The sequence below is a fragment of the Panthera leo genome, chromosome B1 (genome assembly GCF_018350215.1).
Source record: "Panthera leo isolate Ple1 chromosome B1, P.leo_Ple1_pat1.1, whole genome shotgun sequence".
In the NCBI taxonomy this organism is placed as follows: Eukaryota; Metazoa; Chordata; class Mammalia; order Carnivora; family Felidae; genus Panthera; species Panthera leo.
In genome coordinates this window covers 146,391,027-146,403,271 of record NC_056682.1, presented here as the reverse complement: position 1 = coordinate 146,403,271, position 12,245 = coordinate 146,391,027, and the positions used below count along the sequence as shown (strand labels likewise).

Below are 12,245 nucleotides of genomic sequence, written 5' to 3'. Positions count from 1 at the left end.
AAGTAGTAAAACCAACTTTTCAAATAGGCAGATATATGATACTAAAAAGTTGAATCAAAAGTAAGAGAAAAAAAAATGCTTCTTCTCTGAAACAGACTGAATTAACAGATGGAAGAAAGAGTTTAAGAACAGAATCAAGCTCATAATTTGAGGGAGAATCTAAGCATCTGACGGTCAATGTGCTACTTAGAACAGCTGGTGTGCCAGCTTGGATAGAATGCTTCACCCCCACTCTCTGGTGCTTTTCACTTCTCATATGCTCTATCACATCCTTATTCCCCTTCAATGTCATTAGTTTAAAAAGGCGGGAGGGGAAAATAGAGCCTTGTAAATAATAAGTGCTCAATAACCTATCTATTGTTGACTAGATTTAATGAAAATTGTGCTCATCCTTATCTAGATTTAAGAGCTTATTTTAGGGAAGATCATAGCCACCACTTTTATTTTATAGATGAGAATTTTTTTTTAAAAAAAGATACTTTTTTTTTTTTTTGAGAGGTTGATATTTTCCCAAAGTCACAAGAGAAGAAGCAGAGTGCCTACCATATGCCAGATAGAGGTTGGTCTAGAGCCTGTATGTTCTTTATCAAAGGTATGTCAACTCTTAGATTTTTTTTCACAAAAAAGGATTCATTGTAAATATGTACGTTAACAGATTATATTGACTCAATGTCCAGGAAAATAAACACAAGACCATAAAGGAAGGAAAAACTTGCGAATGTGGAGTTTTCTTCACCCTTGAGAAGGAAAAAGGATACCAGTACTAAAATTGGTCCCTAAACTGGCAGCAAGTAATCTCACTCCATCACAAGAATCAATGGCCTTCTTAAGAAGTGGCTTGGAGCCAAAAGCAACTCACTAGATGAAAGTAGAGAGTCACAAGACCAACGAGCAATGCAAAATTTTAATAGCTACAACTAAGGGATGTAGATGTTCATTTCTGCCAGTCTTCCCCAGGCAACATACATAGATTACCAGTTACGTCATTCTGTAATCATCACCTTTGGTTCCACACTCACTATGAGGGCACAGTCGTATATCAAGCAGTGACTTTCATTAACAATACCTTTCCCTACATATTCAGGGTTTGTTTTTTTTTAATTTTCTCCTTTTACATATACACCAAAGAATACCACTATGGAAGTCAACTTGTATTTAGTAAAGAGATCTATTCTGCTAAAAGAGTTTAATAATCCAAATAAGCATTACCAGCAATAAGAATTCTTCTGAGTTTATAAATTTGATTTGTAAAATCTTTGATATTTCTTTATCGATTTTCTTGGCCACATTCGAAGTGGAGAAAAAATATAAATAACTGTCTAAGTTTCATGCACTTTGTATATGAGTCCATAAGTTTCTAAACTCATTATTAGAGCCAAAAAAGCTACACAATTGGTTTATTATTCCAACTAAAAAGGCTACATTTTTATTATTGATAAGCTTATAGTTTGTATGTTATTATTTATGTGTCCTTTTGTTACAAAAAGGAAAAAAAGGGAAATCATTTGTCTAAACTGCTTTTTTATATGACATTTATTGCCAAATTGGTTTCCATACAACACCCAGTGCTCATCCCAATGACAAACTGCTTTAAAACCTTGTTTTATAGAAATACAGTCAAGGCTACAATATGTGATTCAAAGACAATTCCAAAACAAATAACTAGAGAAGCATCCAATCATGCCTATTCATTTCAGTTCAATTATTTCTTCATCATCTTCAGAAAAAAGAAAGAAAAAAACCCACCTTTCCCACAATAACATACATCAAGTGTGTTGCCAACCCAGATTTTGAGAACATTACAAACAATTTGGGGAAGGGACTTTTCCCCCCTGGAATATGTATTTCAGCGTGGTTAAAAAAAAAAAAAAAAAAAAAAGGTAGAAGCATAAACCAGATCTACTACAGGAAAGATTCTGCATATAGACCAATCAGCACAGTATTTCCTAGTTCAATACAGCACTATTTCTGTTCTACCTCTTCCCATGCAAGCAAAGGTCACCTACAAATATACTGTGCACCTATTATGTGCCAGTCATTATGCTAAGTGCTAAGGATAGAAGATGACTATAATGGGAAAGGTGTTTTTTTTTTTTTCATTCCTTCCACTTAAGCTTTTGAAATGAGTTAAAATTTTGTAAAAAGAAATTTGTTAGACTTTCCCCAAGATCCAGTTGTATCCCCTACAAATATGGATAAAAAAAGGAGTACACTTAATCTTACAGAGGAAATTTTCAACCTACATGGTTGGCAAGGTGAACTGATAAAATCTGGAATGATTAAGGGGTCACTGAAGCAGTAGCTTTTGTACGGTTTTCTAGCCATATCCTTGAATGTAATAAACCAAGCATTCTTACTTCAGGCTTTATCTTGCTGAAAGCAGCATTGTTCACACAAGTGTTCATTTTGGAAATGTTTTACCAGTGTAAAATAACTCCATCTTGTGGATTGTCATGACCATGGCATTCAGAGCTAACCTTCCTTCAAGTTCAGAAAGATGGGACTAGCATCAGCCTGATCCCTGGAACCTTCGCAGTCTGGAGAATGCTCGTTTCCCATTGGATAGTCATCCTCACAAGCACCCCTCTGAAGAGGATATATAAGTTCCTTCTCCTCCCAGTATCAGCACAACTACTACCACGACCAAGCTGAGCTGTTCCAGCCCACCAAGACCAACACTGCTTAATGTCAGAGGTCATTGGTTTTCCTGTGGGTGGTACACCAGCCCTAATCACTTTCCATTCCATTGACATTTCTAACAGGGAATATATTAAACATAATGAGAAAGGTATGGGCAAATGGGGGCCCATGGGCCTCCCCCTTACTTGGGCCTCTGTCCTTCTGTACCATCTTCTCTCATTTGGTTTCTAAAAATGGTAATTATGATTCTATATACTTCAAATCAAACGCACCTACAACATACCCTGTTCTAACAGCAAACACCCAGCCACACATTACTGAAAATCTTCCGTTTTGATCCCATATTTCAAAAGCTCAAAACCTCAAAGGACTTTTCCCCACCTTCACTTTTCACAGGAACAATTTCTGATATCCAATATTTCTTCTTGGTGTCATCCCAGTTCTTACCGCTGGTGGTTGTCAGAGCCTTGAAATCAAAGCACATTTTGCTTATCTAAAGAGAAGTTATTAGATGTTAAATGCATGAACCAGATACTTGAAGCTTTCTTCCTGGTAAAAATCCACAAATTTAAAATGGAAGGAAGGCAAAGCTGCTGGAAATGTTCTATCTTAAGGATAAGCGTAGATGTGTTTTTATCCTATCACTTCACCCTGTAGACACCCCTACTCTGGTAGTGTCCTCTGGAACGACCAAACAATCCAGAACATGTTTTCTGTCATGATTATAAATGGCTAAGAAATGCCTCAGCATGCAATACAATTAGCACCTTATTTTTTAATTTAATAGGTCACTACTTCTGTTCTACTGAGTGTCCCCTAAACATATTCTTTTGTAGAACTTATAAAACACTTTCCAATCTATCTGTTACATTCTTATGGAAATTACATAACTGAAGATAAATCAGTAAGAACCTCTGACTTACTGTGAATTACTGAATATTAAATATTAAAATATCTTATCAGAAGATAACTCACAAAAGTATTAAGCCAGAAGAATATCATAAAATATCGACTATTTTTTAAGGAACGTGTACTTTTACACTCTTGAATATATTATGTCATAGGATTTACAAGTATTCAAGGGTTCTGCAACGAAAGCATCAGTATGTAAAATATAACAAAGTGTCCACCAACAAAAATCTCAACTTTTCTTGTTCTAGGTTAATGATCCTCATCAGAAAAATGTCTGTTTACATTAAAATTGACTAGCTAATCTTAACATTATCCAGAAGTTTGTCTAAATAATTTGAACAACAAAAAAAAATGTAAACACTTATTGCTTGAATTCATGCCACTAAAGATAAGCCATTATTTGTGCTTTGAGGATCTTTTTGAGCTCAGTTAAAAGATTTAAAAAAAAAAAAAAAAAACCTACTAGGTTTGCTTTTCCTGCTTGAGACTTTCAAAGGCTGTGGCAATTTGTAAAATACAGATTTCAGCTGTGTGGCCCTTAGCTGTCTAGTCTATTTGTGCATGTGGATACTTCTGCAGATGATTATAACTATGTATGTTCAGGCATAACTAAAAGGAAAGTATGTAACCAATTTTTCCCATACTACATGTAGTAAAACACATCCTTTGTTTTATGGAGCCAGCTGCTATATGCTGAGGCTGGCAAAATTGATAATTTTACTCAAAAGTAAGCACTCTGTTTTTGATTGCTGTGCTCCATCCTGGTTAACTGCTCCCTATAACATTTTATGCAACCCTCAGTGCCTTCGGAAATTGAAATTGGACTTCCTGGCTTCCTTCTTAATTGTATCACTGATAGTGTCAGTTTCACTCCTGGTTAATTTTTTTTTAAAGGACATCACAACTCAAATCATCTTATGTTGAGAGAAATAGATGTGATAAAAAGGTTTTTACTAGAAAATCCTGGGTGGGGGGGGAACACTGTTTTCAGAAGTAAAAATACACGCATGAGAAAAACAACTTTCAAGGAAATATGGCATGAAACTACAGTCTTGGTGTGCCTAATATACTATATTTATCAGAGAATACGGACTTATTCCAAACAAAAACAAGGAAAAAAATAAAACATTTTAACTCACCATGAAATACTCTCATAGATATATATATAGATATCTATATATAGATATATAGATATCTATATATAGATATATAGATATCTATATATATTTTAAATGTGCTACTGGGGCACCTAGGTGGCTCAGACAGTTCAGTATCCAACTCTTGATTTCAGCTCACTGTCATCATCACACGGCTCATGAGATCAAGCCCCATGTCAGGCTCCATTCTGACAGTGCAGAGCCTGCTTGGAACTCTTCTCCTCTCTCTCTGCCCCTCCCCCCCGTACACAGGTGCTTGCACACTTGCTCACTCTTTCTAAAAATAAATAAACTTAAAAAAAGAAAAATATTTTTAAAATGTGCTACTAGTATATGAGATGCATCAAAAACTTAAATGTTAGTCAAGAATGTAAAATTTACTCATACACTTTCCTTTACCATTAACTTCCATACAAAGTTACCTAATATTTTCAGTAATAACAGAATTCTTAGCCACTTTAGTAGAAGTGTGGTTTAAGAGTAAATAATCTGAACAGTCAAAATTACTATAATTAAATTCCAAATCTTTGAACTAATTATACATAATTCTTATTTCTTTGACACTACTCATAAGCTAACATGAAATCATCTAGATCAGAATTTTCCAGAGTGTGATCCAGATACTACCTGCATCATAGTCAACTGGGGTATTTGATAAAACTAGAATCTTGAGCCCCCATGGAACTACCAAATCAAAATCTCTGGAAAGCAACCCACACATTTGTATTTTCAGCAGTCACTCCAGGCAAGACTCGTGCCAAATGAAGTTCAAGAACCACTGATCTGGAACTCGAAAGATCTGTAAGTGACTTCAAAAGACTTTTTTTTTTATTCTTTTGTCTCTAGCATGTGAACTACAATGAGAAATGTCTTCCCATTATTAAAGTATAATGAGAACCTATCTAAAACTATTCAAAAATGCAAGTGGCAAGCTTTAGATTCTTATTAACAGCACTTGTAGTTGTTTTGTTTTTTTTTTTTAATGTTTTATTTATTTTTGAGAGAAAGAGCATGTGCGAGCAAGCTGGGGAGGGGCAGAGAGAGAGGGCAACTCAGGATTAGAAGCAGGCTCCAGGCTCTGAGCTGTCAGCACAGAGCCTGATGCGGGGCTCAAACCCATGAACCGTGAGATCATGACCTGAGCTGAAGTTGGACGCTCAACCAACTGAGCCACCCAGGCACCCCTGTAGTTGTTTTTAATGATAGTAAATCAAGTCCTGGGTCAGAAAGCAAACAGTACACCAGAAGGAAAAGTTTATTTCAGCAGGGGAATCTCTTCTTAGATAAGACTATAGTCTTAGATAAGACTATTCATGTAAGTCAATGCAACTTCTACTCAAACAAAATTATGTGAGGACACTTCCTTGTCTAAGAAAATAAACTGTCTTCATTAATAACCAAAAAAATGATTTTCCATATTAGACTGACCTCAGCACCTCTCACATATTATACTCTATATTAATATGTCTTTGGAGATCTCTTATATTTCTTTAAATTTTCTCTATGAGACCAGAAAAGCAGCCTATAGTATGTCACTCAGCATGTCATCCATAAGAGTAATAAATTAAGGAAAAAAGTGGCAGAGATCATCCAAAAGCACTGTATAAAATATGTATCCGTATGTATATCTGCATATGTATGCATGCATAATTCCAAATTTAGTTTCAGAGACGATGCAAGCCCATATTTTCACTTTTTTTTAAAGAACTACAAAGTGTCCTCTCTGCCCATGGCAGGTTTCTTGTGTTTGCCTGTCCAGCATCTCTGCTCCCATCTTATGGTAGCCATACCTCATGCCTCTTACAGAGAGCGACCCCTCTGCAGTCTGTGTGAGCCTGGTAGACCATTTAATCACCATGCTATCTTTCAAAGGGTAACCTAATTCAAGATGACCTAATTGGAATTTCACTCCTAAGAATCTGAATCTAGAGAAAGGCCATACACCATGGTGACATTTGGAACCCAACCATTCCAGTGTTCCAGAAATGGATTTCAGCTGAGAGCCCTTGAGCTATCCTTGTTCCTGACCTCTTAAAGCTTGGCTGTTTAGCTTTTTCTTCAAATTCTGTAAGTCACCTAATATACTTCCAGTATATTCCATTTTTCTTCATGTTAACCAATACTATTTCTCTTGCCCCCAACCAAAACCCAACCAGTAAGGGTGGAATATGCTGAGAACACATCTTTTTTTTGACCTACTATTTTTGGGCACTGTTTCGCAATGAGCCATTTGTTTGTTGGTTTGTTTGTTTAATTTTAGTTAGTTAATATACAGTGCAGTATGGTTTCAGGAGTAGAATTCAGTGACTCATCACTTACATACAATACCCAGTGCTCATCTCAAATGCCCTCCTTAGTACCCAGCACCCATCTAGCCCATCTCCCATCCACCTCCCTCCATCAACCCTCAGTTTGTTCTCTATCATTAAGAGTCTCTTGTGGTTCACCTCCCTCTTTTCTCTTTCCCCCCTTCCCATATATTCATCTGTTTTGCTAAATCCCACATGAGTGAAATCATATATCTGTCTTTCGCTGATTGACTTATTTCGCTTAGCATAATACATTCAAGCTCCATTCACATCATTGCAAATGGCAAGATTTCATTCTTTTTGGTGGCTGAGTAATACTCGAGTGTGTGTTTGTGTGTTTGTGTGTGTGTGTGTGTGTGTGCGTGTGTGTGTGCGTGTGTGTGAACATCTTCTTTATCCATTCATCATTCAATGGACATTTGGGATCTCTCCATGGTTTGGCTATTGTTGATAATGCTGCTACAAACATTGGTCTATTTCTGTATCCTTTGGGTAAATACCTGATAGTGCAATCACTGGATTGGAGGGTAGTTCTATTTTTAGTTTTTTGAGGAACCTCCATACTGTTTTCCAGAGTGTCTGCACCAGTTTGCATTCCCACCAACAGTGCAAGAGTGTTCCCCTTTCTCCACATCCTCGCAACACCTGTTGTTTCTTATGTTGTTAATTTTGGCCATTCCAGCAGGTATATGGTGATATCTCATTGTGGTTTTGATTTGTTTTTCCCTGATGAGTGATGTTTAACATCTTTGCATGTGTCCAATGGACATTTAAACCACTACAAAATCCCACCACATGCTCCATAAAATCCTTTTAGATTGTCAGAAAATCAAGAGCCACTCCTGCATTTATCCTACTATCCCAAAATGAAATTCTCTATAAGCACTTTGCCTATTTTCTACCTAAGGACTTGATATCTCTTGTTATTAACGCCTAATAGAGACTTAAATGCCCTGTCTCTTTTGACCAGCATGTCAAATACTTTATTGCCCATCTCCATGGGTAATATAAATATTTATGCCCATGTATTTATGCTAATTTTTGAAAGTCATATATGCCCTTTCACATCAAGTATGTGACTTTTGGCTTAAAGTATACACAAATAACACAATAACATGGAAATGCACAGTATCACTCACCAGATGTTAAAAAGTACACCTGTGCACTGCAATAAACAAAAACACGCACGTTATAAAACACACATAACTCTTGAAAGTAAAACATGCAAGTCCCTCAATATAAATATACTTCCACTTACCCTTGAAGTCTCCTCTCTACTACTACCACTACTACTAAGAACTTTGAGTGTTAGCTTCTGTTCTGTGTCTCAGCAATGACTCATTCCTGGTGATGGTTCTGAAGAAGCCTATAAGCAGACTGAGTGGGAGGGCTGAAACAGATTAGCAGTCAAAATCTCCCACCAATAACTCATGGACTGCAAAACTAAGTTATCTTCATTTTACTTTTCTAAGATATCTTTCAAGGCAACTGTAGAAAACAATGAGCATGGTCATATTTAACCTGGGGGAGATGAGTCAAAGAAGATTTAAATGATTTTCTAGTAGCTGAGAAAAAGAAGGTTAGGAGAAATATTTTACATTTTTTTAGAGAGAAGCTCTGAAATATCAGCTAGCTGATTCAGCCATGAACAAACAGAATTCCATGGTACCAATACTTGAGTCATGATGACTAGTAGCTATTCATGACTGGATTCTATAAGAATTTCTTCCCAGGAACACTATTTTGGCATCATTTGAGTTACCAACAGCACTTGAAACAAAATGTATTATGTAATTTAATTTTGTTTACCAATTTAAACTTAAGCCTAAATTTAAATCCTTCAGTTTCTATAAACATTTCTACCCTCAGAATTCTGTTTCCTTTGCTCAGCCACTGCTTTCTGTCTCCTCCTCTGGCTCCCACTCTTCCTGCTCCCTAAACATAGTATTCTCTGCATATGTGGGGGCAGAGGGTACTTGGAGAATCTCTGTACCTTCCACCTAGTTTTTCTATGAACCTAAAATTGCTAATACAAAAAATAAAGTCAACTTAGAAAGTAGGTATTCTCTGAGGCTCTATGCTTCAGCTCTCCTATCTGAATATTCTCAAGTCTATCCACTGTCCCAGCTTCAGTTTCCTCCTTTATGCCCCAGGCTTCCCAATTCCTCCCCCTGGCCATACACTCTCTCCAGAGTTCCCCTGCCCCCAGCTGTCTGCAAAACATCTCCACCTGCACAGGATGTGTGCACTCAGTGTGTCTGAAGGGGAATTTATCGAACGTTTTTCTTCTCCTGTCCTTCTGTTTTCCATATTCTCCAGCCCTGCCTTCTCAAAACTCTCAGCTTATCTGTGATCCCCCTACCCACACTCTCCCCCTCCCTCTCCATCCAAATTAGTTGCCAAATCATAGGAATTCTACTCAATAATGTTAAACAATCTTTCCCTTTCCACTATATTCATAGCTACTTCCCTAGTTGCTAATCATACTACCCATTATTGTATTGTATTGTATTGTATTGTATTGTATTGTATTGTATTGTATCGTATCGTTACATTGTGGCTATTGCATGAGCCTTCAAACTACTCTCCACCACTTCTTCATCATTTCTGATTCACTCCCCACCATGTAACCTATTTAATTACTTCTTGAATATAATTCCAATCAGGACACTCTTGTTTATTGCCATTCGGAAGCTCCTTGTATGTGCCATGATGAAGCCAACTAAAGTTTTCCTATCTTCCTCCCCTTCCCCATATTTGCCATGTCCATGTCTTTACTTCTATATTTTCCTCCATTCAGACTGGCATGCCCTCTCTTTCCTATCTCTCTATGCTTCTGCATTAAATATTCTTTAAGACTCTCCTCCCTAAAGTCTTCCTTGACCCCTAGGATGGGAGGTGGGAGTAGTCATTCTTATCATTCTGTCCTCTGAATGCCCACTTCCCTCTTTCCACTTCCCCCTCTCCCTTACTTTCTCAGTATCTCCCTTCCACATGCATTGCTATAACTCCCAGGTCACCAGGCCTTACCCATATATGGGCATGGATTGTCTCATTAACTGTAATAACTTAGATGTCACTAACTCCTGGATCTATTGACATGGGATTCCTAGGCCCATACAAGTCACAAGTATTGTTCAGAGACTCCAAACATGTTTCCCATACACTTGTGAACAAGGCTTCTGTTACTGCAGTTTTTATTTATATGCCTTCCTATATTTCCATGGGGCTCAGACATAAATCCACTGAGGGCTAGAACAGTTAAAAAAAAAAAAAAAATGAAGAACAAACATTATTATTCTATGCTCAGAACTGTTCTGTCTCTCAAAGCCCAAGACCAAGTCAAGCTCAGAATAGCTTGATTCCTCTTTCTTGAGGGGTAAGCTCTTTCCCAGGAGGCTCATCAGATTTTCATGCAATAGGCTTCTCCTGGGCTCACCCAACCTGTCTATCAGCTATGCCCCACATTCTGCCCACACTCAAAGTGTAGTCACTATTCCTTGCTCTATAGTAAACTCCAAAAAATCCGTGTTTAAATAACGCATATCCTCACCAAAACATTTCACCTAGTTTCTAATACACGATCAGCTCCAAAAATAAAATGAAATAAAATGAAATAAAATGAAATGAAATGAAATGAAATGATAAAATAAAATAGCAGCCCAAATTAAGGATTATTTAACAACGTTTAAATTTTAACAATATTTAAAAACTGCTCAGTCAGTTAAGCATCCGACTCTTAACTTTGGCTCAGGTCATGATCTGACAGTTCGTGAGTCTAAGCCCCCCATAGGGCTCTGTGTTGACAGTGCGGAGCCTGCTTGGGATTCTCTCTGTCCCCCTTGCTCTCTGCCCCACCCCCAATTGTGTGAGTATGCGTGTGCTCTCTCTCTCAAAATAAATAAACTTTTAAAAAATTAATCCAAATATTTATAATCTTTATGTCAGATAATCCAGGCCTATAACTATTTGAGCTTAGTTCTACACAGTGATCATAACGTCTTTTCCCTAGTTTTCTAATATTCAAACTACCTTACAATAGCAAGTGTCTTTTGAAATCAGTTTAAAAAGGTAGGAATGAGAACTTGGTACCTAGTCTACAGGGTTGTTATTAAACATAATACATATATAGTACTTAACAGAGAGTCTAGCAAGTAATCAGTACTCAATAAATGTTAGTTTATATTATTCTCATTGTAAATGCTAGATATACTTGTTCCAAAACAAATTCTACAAAGAAATATCCTCAAAAGTACCTATATCTTAAATTATATTTAAAAGAATCCCAAATACTGTACATTACCTAAATTTTCCTTCTCAATAATTTCCTCTATTTCAATTGAAGTTATTCACAGCTTTTAATTATTTACCTCTATTACTATAATAAAGAACAGTTACCAGAAAATTCAAGTTATAGTAACCACAAAGAAATGAATACTTTCAGTAAGCAAAAAAAATGACCTTAACAAGTTCCTAGGCTAATTAACTATAGCATTGTTCTACCTAGATCTCTGAAGTAAACTCAGAATAGGTATCTAGATTTCTGTCTGAGATGCTCTCAAACTTCCCACTAAAATAGAGCTTTAGGGGGTTCCTGGGTGGCTCAGTCAGTTAAGTGTCTGACTCCAGCTCAGGTCATGATCTCACGGCTTGTGGGTTCAAGCCCCGCTTCAGGCTCTGTGCTGACAGCTCAGAACCTGGAGCTTGCTTCAGATTCTGTGTCTCCCTCTCTCTGCCCCTCCCCCACTTGTGCTCACGCTCTCTCTCGTTCTCTCTCTCTCTCTCTCTCGAAAATAAACATTTTTTAAAAATTGTTTTTAATAAAATAGAGCTTTAAATGTCCCCTTAACCATACAGGGAAAGATAAGTCAAGAATTTGAAGTAAATACATTGGGGACTTTGTAAAAATGAAGTTTCAGTGACATGGCAGCTTAAATTGCTGGAACCAATACAATCAAAGAAGACCCCAAGGAAGGGGCATTTCACCATCAAACAGGAAATGGTACACGCTTTCTCCTACACACAAACCCATAATTGGAAAAACAGACTGAAAATCTTTCCTCCCACCATTGACCTTCTGAATAGATGTGGTGGGCCAAACTTCATCCTCAATATTGACCACAATTCCTGATCTTTTAAACACCTGGTTCCAGTCTGCAAATAAACTATATAAAACTTAATCCAGTCAGTTTCTCCTCATTCAACTTACATTTCACTTCCATGAAAT

The 12,245-nt window shown here is 37.0% G+C and overlaps 1 protein-coding gene across 6 annotated transcripts in view; it reads right to left on the bottom strand.

The window, feature by feature from the left end:
* Positions 1-12,245, bottom strand: part of ADAMTS3 (ADAM metallopeptidase with thrombospondin type 1 motif 3) — a 259,971-nt gene that overhangs the window by 205,309 nt on the left and 42,417 nt on the right. The window contains exon 3 of one of the 6 annotated variants that reach the window (XM_042936215.1): positions 3,022-3,106. The exons of 4 other annotated variants lie outside the window; for them this stretch is intronic. Coding sequence is in view for 1 of the 2 variants with exons in the window: in XM_042936214.1 (XP_042792148.1) it covers positions 6,500-6,556 (57 nt within the window). In the remaining variant the exon portion in view is untranslated. Of the gene's footprint in view, positions 1-3,021; positions 3,107-6,499; positions 6,567-12,245 lie in introns of those variants that run through there. One more of the 6 variants, XM_042936214.1, reaches the window with a different exon arrangement.